The 25320-nt window shown below is 48.5% G+C and overlaps 2 protein-coding genes across 4 annotated transcripts; both read left to right on the top strand.

The window, feature by feature from the left end:
* Window positions 1-1404: 1404 nt before the first annotated feature.
* Window positions 1405-11157, top strand: TRIM47 (tripartite motif containing 47). 2 transcript variants are annotated; one of them, XM_057398190.1, is made up of 6 exons: window positions 1405-2116; window positions 3732-3827; window positions 4331-4561; window positions 5142-5337; window positions 6035-6109; window positions 7296-11157. In XM_057398190.1, the coding sequence occupies exons 1-6, from the start codon at window positions 1406-1408 to the stop codon at window positions 7919-7921; spliced, it is 1935 nt and encodes a 644-aa protein (XP_057254173.1). In that variant the 5' UTR covers window position 1405; the 3' UTR covers window positions 7922-11157. The 2 variants fall into 2 exon arrangements, with proteins under 2 accessions (XP_057254173.1, XP_057254174.1); XM_057398191.1 differs by lacking the exon at window positions 6035-6109.
* Window positions 11158-13272: 2115 nt separating this feature from the next.
* Window positions 13273-21276, top strand: WBP2 (WW domain binding protein 2). Of its 2 annotated transcripts, none has more exons than XM_057398188.1 (8): window positions 13273-13423; window positions 15126-15234; window positions 15773-15908; window positions 17461-17553; window positions 17865-17981; window positions 18217-18339; window positions 19437-19513; window positions 19705-21276. In XM_057398188.1, the coding sequence occupies exons 1-8, from the start codon at window positions 13365-13367 to the stop codon at window positions 19756-19758; spliced, it is 768 nt and encodes a 255-aa protein (XP_057254171.1). In that variant the 5' UTR covers window positions 13273-13364; the 3' UTR covers window positions 19759-21276. The 2 variants fall into 2 exon arrangements, with proteins under 2 accessions (XP_057254171.1, XP_057254172.1); XM_057398189.1 differs by having other exon boundaries at window positions 13290-13428.
* Window positions 21277-25320: the final 4044 nt, after the last annotated feature.

Genomic DNA, 25320 nt, shown 5'->3' with positions numbered 1-25320 from the left:
TTATTTACAGTAGCACTGCAATGAGGAAACCTGGTTTGCTACAGCTCTGCTCCAGGGTTGATCCAGCACACAATAAAAGCTGAAGCTTTGATTGAAGCTTTCCCAACGGTGAGACTGCAGGTCCGGGATCTCCTCCTCTCCCCCAGAATGCTGGTGAAGACTAACAGGGTGAAACTGGGCACTGGGTTCAAAGGTGCTGGGGACATGCAGGGCAATGCCTGGGGAGTGAATCACATCAGCTTGTTTCCTTTGGGGAAAAAAAAAGGGTTTAAAAGGCTCAATTTCCTTCAGGGACAGATGTGTTTTGTTGTGCTGTGTTTCCTCCTTTACTCCTCACCTCCATGCTCCTCCCAGCTGTGTCCTCAGGTGGGACCTTGGCCCAGCATGGACCTGGGAAGCCAAAAAGTTGTATCCTCTACACAGGATGTGTCTGGAGATGCCATGTTTATCAGACAGATCCTCATGTTGGGAGCACTTTGGTGCCTTCCCATCCCAGCCTGGTGCCTGCCAGGTGCAGAGAAGGAAAGGACAGGGACAGAGGCAGGACCTAAGTGCTGCAGCTTTTCCTGGACATGGGAATGGCTGATGTGGGGCCATAGGCATGAGGGTGGTAGGAAAGCACCTGCACCTATTGTCCTGGTTTAAGCCCAGCTGGTAACTCAGAACCACGCAGCCGCTCCCTCACTCTTCCCTTTTTTCCCTTTTGCTCCCCAGAGTGATGGAGAGGAGAATCAAAAGAATGTAAACCTCACGGGTTGAGGTAAGAGCAGTCCAGTAACTAAGGTATAAGACAAATCCACTACTGCTACCACCAACAATAATAATGATGATAAGGGAAATAACAAGGGGACAGAATATGACACTAAAAGGGGAAAAGAAAACAATAAACACAAGTGATACCCAGTACAATTGCTCACCACCTGCCAATTGATGCCCAGCCCTACCCAACCAGCGATCTGGGCAGCAGATCTTGGAAGGGCGATTGGGATGGGCTGGCAACAGCTTCCCTGGACAGGAGATTTTGCAGGTGTGCAGCAGGTACCCCTGGGGGCACCAGAACCACGGTCCAGATTCCAGCAGGATGCATCCTTTAGGACATAGCAGGCCATAGTGGGAAGCAGTGCATCCCTCTGGGGAAGTGGATCTCCAGAAGGCAACAGATGCCGGGGAGAGGGTCCTCCCAGGGGGGTGGGTGATTGGGGACCAGGTCCCGGGGATGGGGGGGTCATGATCCCCGGGAGGCAGCCGACACCCGGCAACTGCGGAGAGCGGAGTGGCGGCAGCGGCGGTTACGGGCGCGGGTAGGCGGAGCGGGCGGGCGGGCGGGGCGCGGCGGCCACCCGCCTCCCGCCGGGACCGGGGGCTGGGGCGGGCGGCGGGGCTGGCTGGTGTTGGGTACTCAGAGATGGAGACTGCTCCCGGGGGCGCCCCGCCGTTCTCCGCTGTGGCGCTGCGGCTGACGCTGGGGGCTCCGGGTCTGCCCGACGGCCCGTTCGGCTGCCCCATCTGCCTCGATCTTCTGAAGGACCCGGTGACTGTGCCGTGCGGGCACAACTTCTGCCAGCGCTGTCTGGGGGCGCTCCGCCAGCGGGCGGGCCCCCCCGACGGCAGCGGCGGGGCGGGCGGGGCTGTCCGCTGCCCGCTCTGCCAGGAGCCCGTCCCCGCAGCCTTGCGGCTCCGCAAGAACCGCGCCCTCTGTGAGGTACTGCCGCTGCTGGCGGCCGCTGCAGGCGGCTCGTCCCCGCCGTCGCCAGCCGCCGGGTCCTCGATGGCACCGGGAGCCGAGGAGGAGGATGCGGCGGCGGAGGAAGGAGCGGCGGTGCTGTGCGACGTGTGCCCGGCGGGGTCGCGGGCTGCGGCGGCGCGGTCCTGCCTGGTCTGCCTGGCCTCCTTCTGCGAGGCCCACCTCGAGCCCCATCGGCGCGCCGGCGCCTTCCGCGCACATCGCCTGGTGGCCCCGCTGCGGCGGCTGGAGGAGGGGCTCTGTCCTCGCCACCTCCAGCCCCTCGACGGCTTCTGCCGCGCCGAGCAGGCCTGCGTGTGTGCTCGCTGCCGCGCCCACGATCACCGCGGCCACGAAGTGGTGCCCCTCGAGCGGGAGCGCGAGCACAAGGAGGTGCGTGCGGGGCGGGTGCGGGACGTCCCCCTGCTGGTGGGACCCTGCTGTGGGGTGTGCGTGCGGGGCAGCTCTGGGATGGGCTCATGCAGCACCCACGGGAAAGCTGATCCCCACTAGTGGAGTGTGCGGGAGCAGTGCCAGAGGATGCCATACAAACGGTGTGTGCTGTCGCCCTCTCCCTCTCCGCCCCCAGAGGACCTCTCCTCAGCACGGGGGACAGAGTGCTGTGGGATGCGGACAGGGCAGGAGATGGGGACAAGCATTGGGGCAGAGCAGCTGCCAGTCAGCCCAGGGGGAGGTTGTCCCACTGCGGGGCTAAGTTTGCAGTCATGGGTGTGGGGCTGGGGGTGAGGGTGCCTGGGACACCCCACTGCAGCCACCCCCATAGTCACAGGGTGCTTGCCTTCTCTGTCTTGTTCCCACAGCCCTGTCAAGGCAGTTTTTGTTGGTGTGCTGGCCACCTGCCCAGCTGCTGCTCCCCCAGCCCTTTGTGTCCTGGCGTTTTGGCAGCAGGGTTTTTCCGTCATTCCCATTCCCAGATGTGGCTGAGTCACCTAGAAAATTCACACCCACAAACTGGGGCTCCAAATCCAACTCAGTATTGCCTTCATGGGCGGTGCTGCCTTGAGCATACAGGGCCTTTGTGCGTCCCAGCCTATGAAGCTCGCAGCATGGTGGCACCTCTGCATTGCTGTGGGGCATATGGAGAGGGTTCGCTTTTTCCAGGGGGCTGTGGACATGCTGGCAGGGAGCACAGTGGCAGCCCCAAGCCACCTCCCACTCCCTCACCAGCTCATGGGACTGCAGGAAAACCCTTTTACTGACATTATTAGTCATCAGGTGCCTTAAAATAGAAAGCCTCTGTGATTCCCAGATCTGAGGAGCTGTCGGGCCTCGGCAAGCGCCGCTTAGCATCACCTGCATGGGCTGGGAAGGATGGACAGGGGAAGCACCTCTCTGGCCTCACTGGGCACAAGTGCTGCAGGGAGCTGGGGTGAGGGGTTTTGCATGGCGGCAAGCTGCTTGTTGCCCTGCAGGGTCTTGAGGGGCCTGTCCTCATGCTAGTGCTAACAATAGCATGTCAGGAAGCACTGCATTCAGACCGTGTTTCCTTTGCAGCCACACAGCACCCTGTGCTCCCTAACTGGTTTGCTTTGCTCCCAATGAAAAACCTCCAGGGGAGGTTGGAGAAATGTTGAAGAAGACTCCAGTGCTGCATTTGTGCGTGCTCTGGGCCTGCCTTTCAGCTTCCACGCCAGTCCCTGGTGGATTTTTCCCAGCCTTGGAATACACACTAGGAACATGTTGCTTCAATTGCTGCCTGATGGTTTTGCTTTCATATTCCCATTTTCTTTGGTTTCAGCTGGGACCAGGGTGGGGAGCGTGGAGCTGGGCATCAACCTTAGCAGCCCAGATGAGACAGAGTATTTGCAGGTGGGATGTTACAGGGTAGGAAACCAAGAAAACAACTTGCACTCTTCACCTGAAGCCTAGTAGCAATGTCAGTCAGAGAGGGGGCTGAGGGTTGAGTCTAGGGAGAGCTTGGGTCCCATGTACCTCCCTGCCACCGGGTTGGGGGACAGAGCTCAATGTTTGTGCTTTGTGCCTGCAGGCCCAACAAGCCAAATTCCTCAGTGATGCTGAGAACGAGCTGGAGGAGCTGGCAGTCACCATTGCACAGGCCAAGAAGATGGTGGAGCTCATTAAGGTGACTGTAATGGGTTTGCTCAGCTCTGCTGGGCTGGAGAGCAGCCATGACCTTTTGGGGGGCATGGCATGTAGAGGTGGTGTTCACAAGGGAGCAAACGGATGGTAACCCTGACAAGGATCCCTGAGGATTCTTGCTCCTCATCTCTGCTACCCCTCACAACATCTCTGGTTGCTTTCATTTGTAACCTGATGCAAGGACTGTGCCAGGGCATCCATTGGCTCTTGCAGCTTCTTTCCCCAGACCCATGGGGGTTTTGTTCCCCTCTGCCCCTTGTGCAAACACATCATGGCCTGGGGACACAAGACATGGTGGAGCAGTCTGTGCCTAGCCAGGTCCCTTGACACCTGCATTGTAAAGTGCTCTGAGCTCTTGGGTGAAGGGTGTTACACGGTGTCAGAAGGACCCCACAGAGCTGAGAACTGGGTGCTGGGCAGGGAACAAGGGGGCTCTGCACCCTTGCCTGTGGCAGGTGACTCCGAACCCTCTCTCCCTGTGCTCAGGGTGCTGCCATGAAGGAGAGGGAAAAGGTTGAGAAGCTCTTTGCAGAAGCCTCTGAGGTCCTGGCAACCTTCCAGAAGGAGGTGGCCAGTTTCATCGAGGAAGGGGAGCGCTCCATGCTGGGGGAGGCTGAGGCTGATCTTCGCTGGAAGGAGGAGAGACGAGCCAAGCTGGTCCAGTGCAAGCAAAACCTGGAGAATGTCCCCAGAACTGACACCATCTACTTCCTCCAGGTGCCTGGGTAGATATAGCAGAGAGAAGGAGCTGATAACCTGGTCTTTTGGGGGATTTGTCCCATCTCATGTGGACCCAGATGCCAGGAGCCCTGGGATGTGAGGGCTACAGAGTCTCTCTCCTGTTGACACAGTCCTATTTCCCCCCTGCTTCTGGGGGGGGGGCGAGCAGACAAGACCCTCTTCCATTGCCCCCATCTCCGTCCTGGCTGTGACTCAGGAGCAGCTGATGTGCTGCTGAGGCTGGGGCACAAGGTGGGGCAGAGAGCAAGAGGTTGGGGTGTCCCACTGCTACCATCCCGCATCCTCCCCTCCTTGGCAGCCCAGCAAGAGGAGTCTGGTTTGCGGGGGAATGCTGCTCTGTGCAAGCTGGGCATGGGTCTGGGTTTGAGAGGGAGTGAAGAGAAGGCGCCAGGAATGTGTGGCCGGGAAAGCACTCTCTTCCCTTTCATAAGGCTGTCCTTGTGCCAGGTCCTGAGAGCTGCCAGTTCCCAAATCCTCTGGGGCAGGGTGGGGTTGTGGAACAAGAGACAACTTTGGTTTGTTTGAAAGCTCCTGAAACTTGTCTTTTTTTGCTCAGGAATTTCAGGCCTTAAAAGTTGCGATGGAAGAAAACCTCTCACCAGCTCTGAGCTTCCCAAACGAGCTGAACTTCACCAAATGCACCCAAGCTGTGAGTGTGGTGAAGGATGTGCTGTCCGCTGCCTGCAAAAAACAGTGGGACCACTTGCAGGGGAAAGGGATTGATGAGCAGAGTTACCAAGAGATAGAGGAAGGTTTGTGTTCATCCAGCCCTCTGCCTGGAGTTCACCCCAGCACGTTTTGTCCTCCCAGCATAGGTGGGAGGTGCTTGCAGACACCATGGCCCCTGTGAGCAATGGCCCCTCTCCCTCCAGCCCTGGAAGCTGCAGGGCACAGTTGCGCTGTGTTGTGCACTTCCTGTCTGGGCTTATTCCTTGTCTTTGAGGTTTTACGATTTTTTTCCACAGAGACTGGAGAGGCAGCAAACAGCCTGGGAGTTAGGGAGGGCCCTGTGGGGGGCAGCAAGTGGCCAAAGAGGCCTCCCATGAAAGGGGACTCTCTTCACAGGACAGACGATCCTCTTCATGGGGGAGGCTGTGGTCTCCCAAACCTACCAGGGTTAAAAAGATGATAAGGTAGCTTTCTCCTACACTTTCTCATTTAGGTTGAGCTCTCTCCTCTCTCTCGTTTCTCAGATGGCCATAATAACTGTAGCCAATTTGTTGCTTCCCCTGCTCATCTCCTTGAGGTGGCAAAGATGGCATCTGTCCTTCCCTGTACATGAGCCAGCAGGGATGTGCAGGGGGAGCTATGGATGCTGGCCTGGGCTCGAGGCCCACAGCAGCTGGGTACCATCAGGGTGTCAGGCAGGCGGTGATGCTCCGGTAACACCCTTGCTTGTGGCATCGGTTTCTTTGCTAATGACAAACCCTTCTGTCCCTGTCTCTGCAGTGTTGGCTGTCTCCAGATTACCAGAGAAGTTAAACAGTCCCGCCTGCCAGGAGAGCCGTGATTACTTCCTGAAATGTAAGCAAGGGACTTTTGCTTTGACAGTTGTTACTAAGGTCCATCTTCCCTTTCCTTTCTCCCAGCCAGCAAGCTCCTTCCCACATGCCCGTCTGTGCTCATCCCAAGTCAACAGCTGGCAGGAGCACTGCCGCCACTGGGGGAAATACTGCTCAGCTAACAAGGAAGCTTCCTTGCTTTCCTGACAACAGTCATAATCTGTTTAGGTGGTTTTTTTCCCCCCTTGTCCATAGTTCTGATGGGCCAGCTGACAAGGGCTATAGGTGCACTGCGTAATTTCTGCTGCCTTCCAATCCTTGACAAATTGGATCCTCCATTAAATTAAATCAGAGTTTGTGCATCTGCCTTGTGGACTCTGATGAGGGTAAGCTTCAGCGGCAGCAAGCAGAGGGATAATTCTGTGGCCACACAAAGACAGTGGAGCAGAAAGGACTGAGGCTGGAGAGCACAGGGCTGGGCTTGGGCTTCAACACCCTGTGCACCCCCCACAGCCTTTACACGGAAAATGGGGTCATCTACTGAGACAGGGAGCTGGGCAGCAAAGCCTGGGCTCAGGCAGAGTCTGCTGTGCCGCTTCTATAGGCTTTGGATGTGCCATGGTTCAGGCTTGCAATACAGTTGGCAGCAATATGTGTCCAGGGCTGTTCCTGCTGGATGTCCCCTCTGTCTGGGATCCAGTGGCAGTTCTCATATGGCTCTACATGTTGGGGGCTGTCTGTGCTCCAACAGGAGCCATAGGGCAGCGAGAGCCACCTGCAAGGAGCAGCTGGTTTGTGGTTGTTATGTGATTGGCTTTCCCCTGTCTTCTTGGGGTCCCTCCTTGTTGTGTTTGTGGTTGCCAGAAATCTGCTTTTGTATGGGATATTACTGCAACCACTCTGTCAGGTAGATTCTCCAGTGTCTGGTATCATGGTTGAACTAATTGAGTAGCTTCCCTGCTCTCTCCTCTGCCTGGTTACCTGTATTCATCCTGCTTATAGGGGTATCAACTGTTCCAGAGCCTTATCCTCAAAGGCTGAAATTGGCCATGGTATTTAAAAACAAGTGATGGTAGAAGTCAGAAAGGATCGTGCTAATCCCTGAAGGCTGAAGCAGGGGATCAGAGTGGGATGGGAGGGGGGAGATTTCCTCCTGTTTCCCTCCTCATCCTCATGTCTTTTTTTTTTTTTTTTTTTGACCCACACAGTTGCCTTCATCATTGACCTCGACAGTGACACAGCTGACAAGTTTATCCATCTGTTTGGCACCAAAGGGGCTAAGCGGGTGCTGTGCCCCATCCCTTACCCAGAAAGCCCCACCCGGTTCATCAATTGTGAGCAGGTGCTGGGTTTGAATCTCATGAATCGGGGCAACTACTACTGGGAGGTGGAGCTCATCGATGGCTGGGTCAGCATTGGTGTCATTGCTGAGGACTTCGACCCCCGCGAGTCCTACACCCGTGGCCGCCTGGGGCGAAATGAGAAGTCTTGCTGCCTACAGTGGAATGGACAGAACTATGTGGTCTGGTTTGGGGGCTTTGAGTCTGTCATTCAGCAGCCATTTTTCCAGACAATTGGGGTCTTCCTGGAGTATTCAGAGAAGGCCCTGACCTTCTATGGAGTCAAGGACTCCAAGATGACCTGCCTGCAGCAGCTCAAGGTCTCCCCTTTTGCCAAGGGTATATTTGACCCATTCCAGAACAAGATCAACCACCAATTTGCCTCTCTTTTCTTGTGCAAGCTGAAGCCAGCCTTCTTCCTGGAGAGCGTCGATGCCCACCTGCAGATCGGGCCACTGAAGAAAGACTGTGTTTCAGTGCTAAAGCGTAGGTAACTGCTCATGGGAGGACTCAGAAAAGTCTCTCTTGCATTGTATTGCCACCATCACAGCTTCTCTTTGGTAGTGTTGTATATCTCTGTCACAGCCATCCTTGTTCTGTGCTGCCTGCATACCAGGGTGCATGAAGCTATCTGATGGGCAGAGCCATGGGCTGGGAGCCAGGAGGGAACTGGATCCAAGTGCCAGCTCTGCTCCTGGGCTGCTGAGCAAACTTGGAATAGTCTCTGCTACTCCCTGCCCCTCAGTTTCCCTTTCAGGGACTGCGATACAGCCTTTCTTGGTAAAGTGCATTGCTTAGGGGAAGTGCCACATCGATTTGAAGCTGTTTGTTGTCCAGCTGCCAGGCTGTCCAGTCCCTCTCCTTGATTTCTACTAACACTGCTCTGATGACTTGTATAGATGCTCCGTACTGTGCCTTACTTTGGTCACTATGTTGCTGCTGGTTTTTTGAAGGACTGGCTCATCAACACCTTCCACATGTTCCTTATAAAGTGCCTTTGAAATAGCAAGCCCTGCATGGACTGGGTGAGCCCCCAAAGCAGATGCAGTCACTCCCCTGGTGCCTGCATCACTGTTGTGCCTTGGTGTGGGTGAGCAGGGTGCTCCAGGGTGGGTGGGATGCAGAAGAGGATGGCTGGGAGTATGCTGCAGTAATGCAGTACCTCTCCTTGCAGGGCTGTCCACCTGTTAGTGCTGCAGACATGAAACGAGGATCTTTGCCTTCCCTCACACCACAGCCAGGAGATACTTTGGTCTGTGGCTAGCCTCATTTGGGAAAAGCTGTGGGCCTGCGTGTATTGGAGCCCCATGGCTGTGGGGCTGTTCCCCACAGCAGCCAAAAATCCCAGCTGGGAATTGGGAGAAACATTTTGCCAAGAAGCAGCAACGCTGTTCCTTGCCTTGAGATGGTGAAATGAGCAGCTTGGAACAATTTTGAGGATGCGCTTTTAGTAAACACGTTCCTCGGGAACTGCTTACCAAAGCTTTACAGCCTTATTTTCCCCCAACATTTTTGATGGCACTACTATTTTAAGGGATTTTAATACTGTTTAACCCCCAACTCTTAAAGTACCCTGGGCATTTTTTTACAGCTGCATTTACTTGAGCTGTAAATGCACCCCTTAGCTTAGGGAGTTTTTTAAGTTGCAAAAGAGGTGCTGTATGGCCTGTTCTAGGAACAGCTGTGAGCACATGGATTAAAAGCACAGTATCAATCAGTTATTAAATGATACTTAAGACTCTGGTAATAAGTAACAATTAACAAAAACTACTCTCAAGCAAGTTTCCTCTCTGGGAAGGGTGGAAACTGGAGGCTGAGAGCCAAAAACCCCAGTTCACATGTCCTGAGGTAGCTTTTCCAGAAGGAAAATACAGAAATACTGCCTGTGAGGGCAGCACACTGCAGCCCCTGTCTCAGCACAGTGTGCCCTTCCACAAGCTTATCTTTTCTAGGATTAGTTTGCTACTTGCCTCCTTGCTTTACAGAATCATACTGCTGTTTAATAGGCACCTAGAGAGAAAATATATTGGGTCAGGCTCTTTGCTGGTATGAGTGGGTTGGTGATGACACATCAACGGTCAAAAGGGATAAAAAATGGCCCATTTAGCTTAATATATGAAATATATATATTCTGTAAAAGATAAGCTGGAAATCGTAGTATTCAAGACGAGCCAAGGGAAAAAAGTGAACATGAATAAAAAGGCAACCACAAAGCTGAGAGGTTTAAAATTAAAGCCATGTTTAGATAAACACTAAGGCTTAAAGAGCTGGTTAATTGTAACTTGTTTGCCAGTGCTGCCAATTCCTGTTGGCACGGGAAGAGGTGCTGGTTCCCTGCATATGGCCGCTGCTGTGGGCTCTTATTCTGGGGACTGAAGGGTCTAAGTGCAGCTGCCCCTGACTTGGGGCAGGGCAGGTGAGTTGGTCTGGGAGGTGCACCGCTGGGATATGTCCGCAAATCCCTTCTCTTTGTCCTCTGCATGTGGTGTCTCCTAAAATGCTGCAGATGGTGAGAAAAGGAGAGGAAGGGCTTCCAGAGTGTAATCTTGGCCTTTCTTGGTCAGTGGGAATGCTGCCCAGGCTTCTGTCCTGATGGGAATTCACTCTGTGTCCTGAGCTCCTACCTCAAAACCGCTTTGTTTGGCTCATGCCAGGCACTCTCCTGCAAATCTCAGCCTTTGCATGAGATGTCAGCAGTGACACTGTGCAGGTGGCACTGCTGTTATTGGTAATACTGGAGAGGACTTGATATCAGAAATGCCTTACCAGATAAGAAGGGTGAAGACATGCAACTCCCAAGAGGAAGAGGAAGGTAATCTTGATCTCTGCTGCATGTCTGCAGGAAGAGATTTCGCATGGTGGCTCACATCTAGGCCCTAAATCTCCTTTATTCAGGCAAAACTCCCACCGTTTGCAGCGAGGAGTTTTGCCAGAGTAAATACAGCAGGTCTGGGCCTTTGCCCTGTTTCATTTTGCTGTAGGCAGATTGATAGCTCTGTGGGGAAATCCATGCATAAGTCACACATACCTCCCTTTTCTGTGTTGCCCAATGCATAGACACAAGTCTCTGAACTCCTTCAGGGTTTGGAATGGTTTGGAGGGATCCCTTTCCATCCTGTAACCACATGGGAGCAGGTCAGGAGGACACGTTTGGTGTTTGGGCTTTGTTTCTGATTGTGCTGCTGCTTTTACTTAATTCACCTCTGCCCCAAGAGCTGGGATGCTGATATGCAGCTTTGTGGGGGGTTTCTGAGTGCTCCTGTAGATAGAGTGCAGTTGGGAAGTGCTACCCAACTGTCTCCTTCCTGCTGCTTGCTTTTACCCTCGTTGGAAGCACTGTAAATCCTCGTGGTTTAACACATAAAGCAAATCCTGACTGATGTAAGACGGGAGCAAACCCCCAGGGTGTTGGACCAGAGTTTGCTGTGTTGCCTATAATATGGGGTGTAAACTGGAATGATTAGGAAATGTACGCTACCCAGCTCTGGGTCCATGATTTTGCTGCAAACAAAGGGCTAAATGTGGTGTATGATGACTTTAGATGATTAGATAACACTTGGCAATTGAAACAGTCTTTCCATGTTCCCTTGAGTTATTTCTGCTGTTACAGAGTGTTCCTCTTTTAATTAGGAATTTTCAAATACTGTATTTTACAGTGTGTGAAAGAACTGTAAGAGAATAATGTAATGATGTTAGAGACTATGATTTGCCATTAAATATTGTACAGACATCACTCTGGGTTGTCTTTCCTGTAAATACCAAACCATTAGAGTTGTCCCATTATCTTGTGTTTATTTTTCCGTGTCCTGTACATCTGGCATAAAATAATACAGATTTTATTTTCCAAGTGTGTCTAAGGGAATTGTGCCAAATACATATTTTTATTGCTTGACTGTAAAAGGAGCAGAATAATCTTAAAATCCAATAACAATATTGTCAGTCCTGGGCAATTCAAAACAATGAATTTTCTCAGTGCTCTCTTCTGTCTTGGTCCTCAGACTAGAAATAATAAAGATGAATAGATTAGGCACTTTTCTCTCAGTGTTTTCAGTTTTTAGAGTATAAATTTCCAAGGTTTTCTATGTGATGAGGAGGTCTGTATCTTCCCATGTATACTGGCATTTAAACCAGTACCTTTTCTAAATGAAGGCTGTGTTTCTTAATACCAATGTTGGTTGGAGTGAGGAGAGAAACATTATTCAGGGAGTCTTGGCTCATACGAGGTGGCAGTGCTTCACAGCTGAGTGCCTCAGTGGAAGCTGAGCAGATGTCTGTTACTGACTTTAATAGGAGAGGAATCAGAACGTTTGTTATAACCATTTCTTAAAAGGGAAACTTACAGCTTATTGAAAAAGTGGATATGAAAAGCAGAAGTGCGCTCTTTTCTGCCAAGAACCATACAGATTATGTCACTGCATTTATTTAAAGCTGGTTTCCATTATGTAGTTTTTCTGCTTTTGCTCGCACACCCCATCTGGTTCTCAGGCACTCAAACAGGGCTGAGCTGCAAAGCCTGCAGGGAAAAGCTCAAATCTATATAAGAAGGTAAAATTTAAGGTAATATACGCTCTTAATAAATATTTGTGTATTATTGATATACAGTTGACAGTTATTGCTATGAGAAGCCCTTCAAAACTGTTGATTGGTTTTGCAGGGCTCCTATTTTTAATGAAATCATGCAAACATTAATTTTTTAAGAGCTCCTCCTGCTTGTGCACCTGAAGGCAGGAGATTAGACCCTCACTGTAACTCTGCAAAGAAATTTTCACAGAGATTTTCCTGCTCCCAGATTCCCTCCAGACAGACACAGTCCTGACTTGTTCACAGGGCAACTGATTAGCCCTTCCAGTTCAATACTTTCCAATATAAAGGGGCAATTTTAGGATGTGATTGATTCCAGCATGGAAAGCAGCCAACATTGGTCCAAAAATACGTTTGCAAGTGTGTGAAACATTAATTGTGGGTCAAAAGTGAATTAAAAAATGGTTGAAAACAGAGCAAACATCTTTGCTGTTTAAGGGGCTAAGCTTCATTTTATGTGCAGTACCACCAAGTATGTGGGATGATTTTTATTCTACTCTACCAAACGTTTGGATTCTGCCCAGCCAAGTTCTGGAAGTCCATTTTTGTCTCCGCTTCACTTAATTTGGGGCTTTTCCCTGGGAGATCCTGCCAAAGAGTGTTAAAATCACTTGTGGTTGCATGAGATGTGTGAACAGCTCCTTCCTACAAACAAAAACGGACAGCCTCCTAGGGAAAAGGTTTTATTCTCTGGTGAGCTGGCCAGGAAATGTGTTCAGGATAAAAAATGAGGTGCAAACAGCAGCAAAAGACAGCGTTTTAAAACAAAATGTCAGTGTGATCACTGTCGGGATGCTCTGCGAACTCCCATCCGCAAAGCGCTGCTGTGCCAGAGCACCTGGAGGGCAGAAATCCCAGGAAAAGTGCGAGCTTCCAAGTTCAGGGAGTTCCAAGTGACTGAAACCACTTTGTTATATACGGTCAGCAGGACACATACTCAATGATTAATGGAGTTTGTAAACATGTTAGAGAGCTCTTCCAAAAGGGAGACTGGCTCTTTGGATCACCCCTCCTCTTCTGTATTAGAAAACTGAGCTAGTTTAAAACCTAAACTGGGTTGCGCTCGGTAAATTAATATTGATCATAAATCGTGGCGGGAGAAGGGTCCGAAGGCTGCGGGTGCCCTCAGGGGCGGCCAGGCTGGGGAGGGAGGTGCTTCCCTTGCTGCGCCGGGCTCTGGGCCGAGAGCGGGCAGTGCTGGGGCACCAGCAGAGCGGCAACGTACACCGCCGTGGCGGCCGCCACCGGACTACAGCTCCCAGCATGCATCGCGCGGCCCGGCCCGGCCGGCCCACCCGCCACGTTCGGCGCGGGTGCAGAGCGAGCTGCTCGCCGGGGGAGGAGGAAGAGGAGGACATGGCGCTGAACAGGAACCACTCGGAGGGCGGTGGCGTCATCGTTAACAACAGCGAGAAGTGAGGTGCCATCCCCTGCTCCCCGCCTCCGGCCGGGGGATAGCAGGGTGCTGCTTACTCTCTTCAGGAGGCGCGGTTGTGTGGGGAGAGGAGGGGGATGGGGGGGATATAAGGAAGGGGTTGGTTTAACCCTCTCGGTGCCGGCGTGGGTCGTCCTTCCTTCTTCTCCTTGCGAGCGTAGGGGCTGTACATATCTCCTTGCCCCTGGGACTCCCTGGCGGAGACTCTGCTGGGCTTCTGTCGTGGGCTTTTCCCACTTAGACTGCTCCCCTCTGCGGCCTGCCTGCTGCTGATGCCTCCTCCTGCCTCCTCCTATTGTCCCAGCCTCTCTCTGAGTGCTCGGAAAGGGCTGGCAGAGCTCATCCCCCCAGCCAGGTGATTCCGGCTAGGGCCCAGTCTTCTCCTGTCTCGACGCAGTGTGCCGCTGTTCAAGAGCTGCCCGCTTGGGTTTCTTTGCACACACGCCCCCTCCGTGTGTGCAGGAAGGAGCAGCACTGTTGGGAAAAGGCACTAGGATATAACCATGGAAACAGAAAGCCTCCACAGAGCTGCCTTTGTCTGCCTGGCTGCCCTCACCGTTTGTGTCTGCCGGCGTGCTCTGTTTCTGACGTGGCAGTCACCTGCTTCTTAGGCAAGGGAGTACTTCAGTTTTCAGGGTGGCTTTCCATAGGGCCACTTAAACATTGGTACAGGAATTCTGTGCCTGACTTCAGTTCGGGATGTGACCGTTCCTTGAAGAATTTAGCAAGATCAACTCTGGGGCTTAAATTTGCATTCACTAAAACAAACAACTGTGTATTACTGTTCCGAGTTGTCAGCCTGCCTTGGATCAGGGTTACCTCTCATGTGGCAGCCTATGCTGCTTGTGGTGGTTGATTCAGCTGATGTGCTGTAGCCCAAGCAATGCTGCTGGCCCCTGTGCCTTTCCAGAGCTTTTGCTGGAAGGACAGCTACTGGCTGGCAGAAGGAAAGGGCAAGTGACTGAGGATGGTAGCACGTAAGCTGCCAAAGGAAAAGGTGGTGGAGGTTTCTCTGCCTTTAGGGATTAGAGTCCCTAATGTGGATGCTGTTACGTAATACAAATTACCAGCTGTATCTGTGCAAGGGTATTGCACTGGTTTTAATTAGGTCAGTTTTGAACTGAGAATGAAGGAGTCAGTGCAGACAGCATGGGTTAATAAAGGCTAGTGGCGTAAAGGGGGAGTTCCTTTCCATCCTGTTTCTGTGACAGAGATGCTTAAGCTGTGGTTAGACCTTTGATAGCTGTGTTTCGCAAGGCATCCCAAGCAGTTCCTGCTTCAACAGTCCTTCCTCTGTTGTGTTACTTGTGGTGAACCAAATTAGAGAACTGATCCAGCAGAAATGCAGTGCAACTTAAAATTATATATATGCCTTGAGATTTTGATCAGTTCAGTTATTTGGGTTCACTGCCTGGTTATGCAGACAATGGTAGCTGTGCCAGCACACTGAGGAGGGAGCACAAGGCTGAGAACAAGCAGCAGGTACTGCATAAGTTGCTACTGCCAAAAAACAAACACCAAGAAAATGCAAGCCAGAGTGATTTCTGATTTTTGTCTGCTGAGCACTAGGCTGAGGTTAAAGGCAGTTTTGGTAGGTCAGTAAACACCTACACGCGTGTTGTACTTCTGACTTGAGCTATAACACTGTTAACACTGTGTTGCTTCTCTCATCTTGTTTGTAGTGTTTTGATGACCTATGATCATGTAGAAATTACCTTCAGTGATATTGAACCTATGCCAGATGTGTTCAAAGGGACCAAGAAAGGGAGTGTTTTCTTGACTCCCTACCGAGTAAGTAGTAAAAGACTTTGTCTTGTGTAAGGAGATAGGGGCTCTTTGCAATTCTGTATTTAAATGTCCTCGGTGCGTGAAAGTCAGGATAGTCTACTACCCCTTGAATTATGGCTCATCCTCTCCCCCTGGGGAGCATTATGAATTCATTGTACAGCCTATCTATTTGTCAAAAGGTAATAAATCTGGTTAATTCTTATAAAGGCAGGTGTTTAGTCCATCAGGCGTCTTTGAGATTGGAAATTAGCAGTGGTCTGGAAATGCTGAATACAAGAGTGCAGCTACTAGATCATAGCTGTGTGCAGCAGAAAGTTCTCTGGAAGCTGGGAAGAGTATTATCTAAGCAAGTGTAGCCTTCCTGGAATGCTTTATTTCTGGAGGCTGCAGTTTACCCTTGTGACTGTTCTGTGTAGCTTTTGGTTTGCACAACTATAGATGTAGGAGGGAGTTTCAGTCCAGCAAAAAGTCACTTCGCATAATGAATCAGGCCTGTGTTTCCTGTTTGTTTTACATACCCTTTGTAATGTTTTCTTTTTAGATTATCTTTGTGTCGAAGGGAAAGGATGCTATGCAGTCTTTTGTGATGCCCTTTTATTTGCTGAAAGATTGTGAAATTAAGCAGCCTGTCTTTGGAGCAAATTATATCAAGGGCACAGTGAAAGCAGAAGCAGGAGGTATGTACAGCGCAGATGTAAGTTGTGTCTTAGTTCAGCTGCACAGTTCATGAGAAAGTATCAGTGTAACTGAAGCTGGATACTGGCCAAATGGGTTTTTACAGTGCTGCTAGAATGTGTCTCGTCTTTGAAATTAGCAGCCAGAAATATTCCCCTTGTCTGCTCCCTGTACAATTACAGTGACCAGATGCGTTCTGCAACTAATCTCACTCCTGCCCTCTGTGCTTTTGCATGACTTTAATCAGCCAGGTGATCTCACTGAGTAAACATCAGAGCAGAGTCAGCAGGAGTGAGGATGTCATTCTGCATTGCTCAGTGGAGTTACCTGATAATTCTGAATCCGGGTCCTCTTGTGCCGAAGGCTCATGACCCTTTCTGGGTTTATTTGGGTTTTCAGGAGCACTGTTCCCCATCATCAGTTTTTTTGTGCAATTTAGGGAAAGGCACACAATCGCTGTAGTGTATCTTAGCAGTAAAAACGATACTTGGAAGAGAATGGACTGTCTTGACACCACGGAATCTTCCAGGGGTGGTTTCATAGTATGTTCAATGAGAAGTTTGTGGTAGATATCTTCAACACGATTTTTTTTAATTACTGCTTTATGCTCCCCTTTTTACCAAAGACACATAGTGCACTAAACTCTTTTTATCTCCAGCTTGATTTAGTCTATTAGTTGAGCACTGAAATCAGAGTTCTTAAGAGCCTTCAGTCTGTAATCCTGAAATCAGCATTGTAGCTTCTGTAAAGGAGCAAAGTGGGACCATCCAGCATGAGAGGAAGCCTGAGCAGTAATGACAAACTCTGTAAGCTGTGTGAAAGGCAAACGACTTTAGCTAAATCTTTGTGAATTTTCCCAAAAGGCTGTCTTTTTTAATGAGGATGTTGCTTTAACAGCTGTAAGAGTCTGGTTTACCTCAAAGGGCTCTTGAGTCTACATGTCCCTGCTTCAGCACTGACACAGCTTCTGCTTTGATGCTTTGTTGGGACCTGGGCTGTGCTTGATTTTCTTTTTTAGTCTGTAATATGAGATGTTATTATTTATTTTTTATTGTTATTATTATCCTGACTTGAAATTGAGGACTCTAATGGATTTATGTGGAGCATGTTTTTCATTAAGCTCTTTTCTGCACTGGGCACTCAAAGACCCAAACTAATTTATAGCCAACAGTTAGGTGTAGTTGCAAAGGCTTTTTAGCAAACAGGATTAAGAAGATCCCTGTCTTCAGCACTAATCTTCTACAAAGCTAGAGCAAATCCAGCACTCCTGATAGCTTGGTCTGTTGACAGCTAGTGTGGTAACAGGCACAACTTTAGAAAGCTTCTGAAGATCTCCCTCCTTGATGTGTCTTCTTCAGGTGTCTCTTGACCTGAAAATACCCCAATGTGAATTTTTCCAATAGGGTAATTCTACCATTTTATCTGCATCTTTCCCTTCAGTTTTTGGATAAACTCTTTAAAGAATTGCGTACAGGGTGTCTGTAGGTAAAGCTTAGAAGCTAAATAGCATCAAAATGGCTTCTTGCTTCTGAATTCTGTCTTTCTTCCCTGCAGGTGGCTGGGAAGGATCTGCTATGTTCAAGATGACTTTCTCAGCTGGAGGCGCAATCGAGTTTGGCCAGCGGATGCTGCAGGTGGCATCACAAGGTACAGGAGCCTGGCAGTAGTGCCAGAGAGTTCAGTGGTTTCAGAAGGCCTTGCCTTCATTCTATAGCAAGGGTGATTTCAGGTTGGATTCAAATTGATGCAAGTTTCAAGCTGTATCTGGAACCTGCTTGCTTTAAAAAATAATTACATAATAGATTAAAATACTTTTTTTTTTTGCATCCAATGAACAGCAGAGTTACTGGGATGGAGCTATTTTTTCAGATAAGGACTCTAATTTTCTTGGAGTTCTTGGCCTGTGTTTGTTGCAGGCTTGATGTTTTGATGAGGTCAGCTTATCTTTACTTTTCCAGTTTCCAGAGGTGAAATACCCAATGGAGCTTATGGCTATTCCTGTATGCCGAATGGATCCTATGCTTTTGCACCAGCTGCAGCTAATGGGGGCTATCCATACCCCCCACCTCCTCCTGGTAAGTCTGGGAATTGAAGATAGGGATTATTCTAGTTAGCAACAGTTAAAATAGGTAAAAAAGAGAAGAAACACTGATTTTACATAATCAAATTGGATTTGCTTTTATTTGATCTGATGCTTTGTGCCACTTTTGTTTCTGAGCTTGAAGGTATTTTCCTCTGGCTTGTTTTGGCTGTGTGCTGTGACCCTCCCAAAGGAGTGAAGTGTTTGCTGTGTTACTTTTTTCCTGACAGAGTTTTATCCTGGCCCTCCTGTGGTGGATGGAGACATGGGTTACATGCAGTTTCCACCTCCGCCATACCCGGGGCCCATGGAACCTCCTGTGAGTGGGCCAGACCTGCCCACCACTCCTGCAGGTAAGAAGCATGTTCAGATGAATTAGCTCACAACATTTTGTTACCCATGAAATAGACATTGTTCGTTGTCTGTTATCTCTTGGGGAACATAGAATGTAGAAACTGCACTTAGAAGTTAAAAATATTTAGAAGAGGGATTAAGGAGCTCCCTTAATCTCCACCTCAGTCTGGAGGCCAGCCTGATTCTCTCCAGGGTAGATATTATTAGCAGATATTTTGCAGCTGTTTTTTTCTTGTTGAAACAGAAAAAATACAGTTTATGATTATCCTGCTGTGGTAATCTTGCTGGTGAAACGTGTTTGTAGTCCATTTTAGTTAGCAAAGCAGGCTTTGGTGATACTCCACCTTCTCCCATTTCACTCTAACTTTATTACTTCTGTTTAAACAATATGGAACAGAGGAATAGATGATGGAGAGAAGCTGGGGAAATAACAGTCTCATTTTCACTCTTTGTGGTTTATCAGAATGACTTCAAGTGTGGTCTTAAAAGGTTTGTGGAGGAGGGGGGAAGAGAGCTTTTTGTGGTTGGACACAGTCATAGATCTCTTACAGGTAATGGTATTTGTCTCTCTTTGGGTTGAATAAACAGCCAATCACCTATGAACTATTATTTGGGAAGTGGCACTGATCAAGATGGTTGTACAGGTTTTCTGTATTCTGCAGAAATAGACAACCTGGATTACCTTCATAAATCACCTTTAAAGAATGAGTCCCTGAGCTGCTATAAACTTCTGCTGATTTTTGTTTTCTCTTGTGTTTTTACATCCAAGAAGGAGGTTTGTTAACTGCCTTTTTAAGAGGTGTTGTCTATTCAGGCAAAACTGCTGTTAGCATTTATTTATTAACTACAAGGCTACTCCCAGGTGACATTTCCAAATGAAATCTTGGTCTGCTTCATTTTGCCCTTGAAAATCCTGTGGCAACTGGAAGAGATAGTGCTCAGTCATCTTGTTTGTTGTAACTATTTTGCAACTCAAGTGTTGGTCAAATAGTGCTTTGTTAGTAACACTTTCTGGCCAGGAATATGTGGAGGTTTTTTTTTCAGTGTAGAAGTTCTGTGTGTGTCACTAAATCTGTAACTTCTCTTTCTGTGACAGCTGAAGCGAAGGCTGCCGAAGCCACTGCCAGTGCTTACTACAGCCCAGTCAACCCACATAATGTCTACATGCCTCCGGTGAGTTCCTGTGTCATCCTGGGTTTGCAGTGTGAGGTAAATGTGCACTTAGCTGTTCTTTTTCTCAGTGACACAGTAAAGTTTGTCTGAATTCATTTCAGTGTTTTTAGTTGTTTTTTTTGCAGGGTGGTTGGGGTTGCCTTTGTTTTTCTTAGTCATGAATTGATGTTCTTTTATTGTCTTTATTTCAGGACCAGCCACCCCCTCCTCCATACTTTCCACCAGAGGACAAGAAAAACCAATAAGCTAGCACAGAACTTCTCCAAAACTCATTGCTTTCTTACTTCCCATTTTGGCAGAATCTTGGGGCATAGTCCATAGCACTGAGGAGCCTCCACCAAGGCACACAGTTTTCATGGACTTTAGTGGTAGATACCTGCAGAGGAAGGGGAGAGATTTCGGCAGCCTGGGTTCTCTTGTAGAGCTCTGAGGGTTTGCTGTTCTACTGCAGTATTCCCTTCTCCCTCTGCACCACATCACTAGAACTGGAGGTTCTTTTCATCTTTTTCCCTTATGTCTGTTTCTTTTTATTCTTAAATTATACCTCTTTAGAGTGAGCAGCTGCTCCAAACTGATGATTAAAGTGCCCATAACATGGAAAAAAAGTTTGGGGGTGGGGATGTCTTGAATATACCTTAGTATGCAGCCAAGAGCATATGTGGACATTCCTCTAAAGAGTATCATATCGAACTTTCCCCTCTACTACTGAGAAAGGGTTTCAAACGGAATCTTTGTCATCTCAAAGGAAATGGACACCTATTGCTTTTTTCAGATAACTGTTAAACTTCCTTGGGTTCTTTGCAATTGTAGCAGATAATCTGGTAGCCCTCCACATTCTCCTGCTGTGCACTGTGTGTGATGATGCTGACAAGCTTCCATTCTTAAGAAAGCATAATACTCCTTACAGGGTTGATGAGTAGCTAACTAGTTATAGATCATATGAGAACACTAATTTTCTCACGTCTTTATTTATCCATTTAGATTTGTGGACTTGAGATCAAGTTCTGAATATTCTCTTTAATTTTTCTTTGATGTAATACACGTTACACGTTTTGGCCAGTGAAGTATCTTACGGCTGTGATTTAACTGGTGAATTAATACCTAATGGGGAGAAAATAATTTCTTCTGCCTTGGAAGGTCTTGAGAGAATACGCAGAACATTGGGACAAGCTGTTGGGTGCAGCTGAGCTGCTTTTTTGAATGCTCTTTAGTGTTGTTAGTGTTCCTGCATCAGCTTTGAAAATACTGCCTGGAAACTTGAACATGGGCTCATTAGACTGAGGGAGGGTTCATGCCTTTCCTTTCTGTAGCATTGATTCATCAATCTCATTAGCAATGACTCCAGTGTGCAGAACCTCTGCAAGACTGATCAGAATCCAGGTTGTGAAACTTTGCATTATGCAAAGCTTTGCACAAACCAGACTTGACTGTCTTCTGACAGCTAAGAGAGAAAATCCTTCCCAGCAAGTGTGAAGAAAGATTGTGCGCTAGGGGAGCTGCTGAGACCTGCTGCATGCAACCTGCTTGGAGAGAAAAAAAAAGGTCCACCCCTCATTTTGTTTGAGTCTAGCTGATTAATCAAATTGCTACTGTCTGTACACTGACTTTTCTAGAATTGCTATTGCAGTGATGTAAAGAAATGGTTATGTAAAAAAGAAATAATTATTTTGAAAATGTTTGATTAATATATTGTGAAATGACTCTTGAATGCAGATTTGTTTTGCTGAGACTGTGAACTAAAGAGAAATCTGCTCAAAACTTAATGTGTTTGTGCACTTCTGTGTGAATGGGCAAACTTAATGGTGATTTAGTAGCTTTGGATGGAGAGAGGGAGAATTAAACAGCAAAGTCACTTGGATTTTGTTTTTGGCTACTCATTGCTGACATTAGTCACTTGGTTTCTCTTGACTGACTTTGTGAAATGAAAAATAAGATTTTAAAATCTTTTGTCAAACACCAATTTGCTACTCCTGTTGTAAACTGGTAAGGCAGCTGCTTAACACTTTATCCAGATGGTTGCAACCTGATAGAAGTAGTTAAGGGATGCAGTGTAGTTACTTCATCTAAAGTGTTTCTCTAATTAGAAGCAATCAATAATTTAATCTTTTTTATTGTTTGTTTTAAGTGTGCTGAGGTGCCTGGATCGTTCTGCTCTGTTAGGTCTGAACACTCTAAGGTGCTGTGCTCCACCTGGTAGCTCTCCTCCCTGGCAAAGTGGAGCAGTTGTTCCTCAGGCACCATGAAGCTCCTCCCAGGTGTCCTCCGGCAGTGCTGCAAGAGCTGTTGCTCCTCAGAGTGAGCAGAATTAGGCCTGTCTGTATATTCTGGAGCAGGAAGTGTCCCACGTGAGGTCTAGTCTTGTGGTTCCTCCAAGATGAGGCGAGTCCCTCCAGTTTGCACTGACATTTGTCGAACAGAAGTTCAGAAGCTGCTTTACGGGTGACAGTCAAACCTTGCCTGGCTTCATTCCTCTTCGCAGCTGCCACTAGCAGCCTTAATTCTCTTGAACTCCCTGACCAACATTTTCCAGATACTGCTCTCCTATATATGATTTTCAGCTTTCATGTCCTCCCAGCATTTTAAGGCTGGTTGAGCTGTTTGGGTTTGGTTTTTGTAGCAAGAGGTGGTTGGAGAAGGAAAGCATGAAGAGAGAAAATATTACAGCCCAGTAGGAGCCTAATAAATCTTGGTTTGTGAATTAGATGAGTTCAAATCAGGTTTCCTGAATCACATCAGTCCAACTGTAAGATGCTGAAGAAAGCTCTCTGTACTCTATTTTAGTTTAAAATGTCTCCCAGACGGATTTAAAATTTCCCCAGACAGATGATCCTAGAAAACAGATTGCACAAAGTTTCCAGGTCTCTCACCCAGCACCACTCACTGTGGAGCTCATGCCAACAACCACCACAAACTCAGGAAGTTTTTAAAAATCTTCCCTCAACTGGGTGTTGGAAGAAGAAACATTAGGTATCTGCTCTGATGAAAACTTGGCTCTGGTTCAAGCCGAGTGTCTGTTCTGCTAGTGAAGACAAGTGGGAAGATCTGCAGAGAGACCATGAAGTTTGGTGCCAGGAAAATAGAAAATATGTTGAAAGGCTGAGTCAGGCTGGAATAAATGAAATACTCCTTTCCTCCGCGTGGGTATTAGTGAGCTAAATTAATGACTTTTGAGCTGTGACCTTTTTACATTGGTTTGTCGGTGAATGTCCCTGTTCTTCCAGGCTAGAGCTTGACATAGTCTGTGGGGAGGTGAGAAGAAGCAAGCCTAATTAAAGAGATTGTTTATGGTGGTCTTGGTGCATTTGGAAAGGTGCTGATGAGAAGTGAAGCATATTTTGGGAACACTGAATCTGTGGGCCTGGAAGGCTGGGCAAGTCACTGAGTCAGCAAGGCTCATGCATGTATTAGGTTGAGTGGAGCAGCACAGTTCAGGAGGATGCAAATTTTGGCCAGACAGATGCTGGTGAGAATCCCTGCCTTGGTTGTTAAAACCCCAAAACCCAAATTTAGCCTAGATTTTTAGCACTTGCTCCCATATCACTGATGGGAGCTGTACTCTTAGAGCGTGTCAAAGGGTCAGCTGGTTGTGCTGCCAGCATAGAAGATTTTAAATATTAAAGTGGGGAAGTGCAATTCAAAGTCTACTTCTGCTCTGGAAGAGGGTGAGAGTAGGGCAGGAGGGAATGTTTTGCATTAATACACCTCCGCATCTGGTCCCTTCTTGCATAATTAATCAACTATGCAGCAGAAAGGCTGTCATGTGAGAGCTAGATGAGTGCCATTAAATTCCAATATTTGGATGCTATTACACTATTGAAGAAAAAAAGGAATAGTTAATGTTAGATCCAGTTAATCTTTTGGCACAGACTGATACTCTACTGCTGTGTAGTTTTGTTTCCCTGATGTAACTTCACCTCTTTATTTGAGAAGTCCCTTGCTGCATCTTCTGCCTCCTACCCTGCTCTGCATGTGCAGCTTTTTCCCCCTTCCACATGAGTGTGGTGCAACCAGGCTATTTCTAAAGTGCTCTGAGAACTTACACAAAAACCTGTTACCACAGGAACTGCAGGTACTATGTCATGGTTTAAACCCAGTCAGGCAACTTGTTCACTCACTCCCCCCTCTTCTTTCCCTCCGGGACGGAGAGGAAAATTGAAAAGAATGCAACTCCCACGGGTTGAGATAAGAACAGCTTAGTAACTAAGGTATAACGCAAATCACTACTGCTACCACCAATAATAACAATGATAAAGGAAACAACAAGAGAAGAGAATACAACAGCTCAGCACCAGCTGACTGATAACTCACCCCCCCAGCCAGACCAAGCTCTGACTGATACCTCCTCCAACCCCGCAGTCTACCAGCCCTTCTGGGGAACTCTCAGTTACATCCTGGGCATGATGTGCTGTGGTATGGAATACCTCTTTGGTCAGTTTGGGTCAGGTGTCCTGTCTCTGCTTCCTCCTGGCTTTCCCTCCTCCCTGGCAGAGCATGAGGCTCACAAAATCCTTGGCCAAACCAAAACATCGCTATCAGCTCTGTTCCCAGGCTGAAAGTCAAAACACTGCACTGCACCAGCTACCAAGAAGGAGAAAAATGACTGCTACTGCTGAACCCAGGACATACTACTTATAGATTTCCTATGATCAGCCCTGCAATCTTGATATCCCTGGAAGCTGGAGAAGGCTTTTTCCCTGGAAAGATGGGATATGTGCAGGCTTGCCCAGGATTGCCTCCAGCTGAAGGAAAGCTGAGCCTTCTTCCACACCATTCTGCCCAGGTTTTACCTTGAGCACTCATGCTTCATGCAACCTATTTCCAAGAAAAAAAATAAATCATTATTATGCATCTTTGCTCTGGAGCCAGGCTGAGAGAGCTGGGCTGGGTCAGCCTGGAGAAGAGAAGGCTCCTGAAGGGGAGACCTGAGAGCAGCTCCAGTGCCTGAAGGGGCTGCAGGAAACCCGGAGAGGGGCTTGGGACAAGGGATGTAGGGACAGGCCAAGGGGAATGGCTTTAACCTGCCAGAGGGGAGACTGAGCTGAGCTCTTAGGCAGAAGCTCTTCCCTGTGAGGGTGCTGAGGCGCTGGCACAGGGTGCCCAGAGAAGCTGTGGCTGCCCCATCCCTGGCAGTGTTCAAGGGCAGGTTGGACACAGGGGCTTGGAGCAAGCTGCTCTAGTGGAAGGGGTCCCTGCCTGTGGCAGGGGTTGGAGCTGGATGACCTTTATGGTCCCTTCCAACCTAAACCAGCCTGGGATTCTGATTGCTGGAAGGAATGTGCTTGAGTGCACATGGGGACCATGGTTAAGCCTGCCTGGCCAGCACCCTCCTGTCCTGTGTCTTCCTTGAGAGACCACATGGTCTTTCCACCACTCTGAGCCATAGACAGTAAAATTGCATCTCTGCCACATGCTGGACATAGGAATTGATGAGCTGTGGCTTGCAGTGCTGTCTGTCTTTGCAAGTGCTGCTGGAGGTAGCAGGAGGTGTGAGGACAAGTTTGGATCTAGCTGTTCCCAGAAGCAGCCATGAGCGGGGCCAGCCCTCACCATGCGGATGGCTAATGTGATCATATCACAGGTATTTCCAGCCTTAAACAGCTTCCAGGTTGGTATCAGAAGATAGGTTTTGCTGAGGCAGACTGTGATCGAAAGGTGGTTTCAGGTTTAAAGCTATAGAAGTAAGTTCAAGTGACAAATGTGGGGGTTTTGTGGGTTGTTATGAAATGCCAGTACATGCAGGGCATAGATCTTCATTTTAGGCAAGGGTTTCCTTTACAGCTGTGCAGGGTATTAGTCACTCGTCTGCT

This window comes from Pezoporus wallicus, unplaced genomic scaffold, assembly GCF_028554395.1.
Source record: "Pezoporus wallicus isolate ANWC-B61680 ecotype Strahan unplaced genomic scaffold, APGP_CSIRO_Pwel_v1 contig_7956, whole genome shotgun sequence".
NCBI lineage: Eukaryota > Metazoa > Chordata > Aves > Psittaciformes > Psittacidae > Pezoporus > Pezoporus wallicus.
This window is presented reverse-complemented; position numbering and strand designations above follow the sequence as displayed.

What these genes read in the sequence shown, in the direction of transcription:
- TRIM47 (XM_057398190.1), top strand. Translation starts at nt 1,406, where the DNA reads ATGGAGACTGCTCCCGGGGGCGCCCCGCCGTTCTCCGCTGTGGCGCTG. An exon ending in ACACCATCTACTTCCTCCAG is followed by an intron (nt 4,562 to 5,141) that starts GTGCCTGGGTAG and finishes TTTTTTGCTCAG; the next exon opens with GAATTTCAGGCCTTAAAAGT. An exon ending in CCGTGATTACTTCCTGAAAT is followed by an intron (nt 6,110 to 7,295) that starts GTAAGCAAGGGA and finishes TGACCCACACAG; the next exon opens with TTGCCTTCATCATTGACCTC.
- WBP2 (XM_057398188.1), top strand. Translation starts at nt 13,365, where the DNA reads ATGGCGCTGAACAGGAACCACTCGGAGGGCGGTGGCGTCATCGTTAAC. An exon ending in ATACCCCCCACCTCCTCCTG is followed by an intron (nt 17,982 to 18,216) that starts GTAAGTCTGGGA and finishes TTTTCCTGACAG; the next exon opens with AGTTTTATCCTGGCCCTCCT. An exon ending in CCTGCCCACCACTCCTGCAG is followed by an intron (nt 18,340 to 19,436) that starts GTAAGAAGCATG and finishes TTTCTGTGACAG; the next exon opens with CTGAAGCGAAGGCTGCCGAA.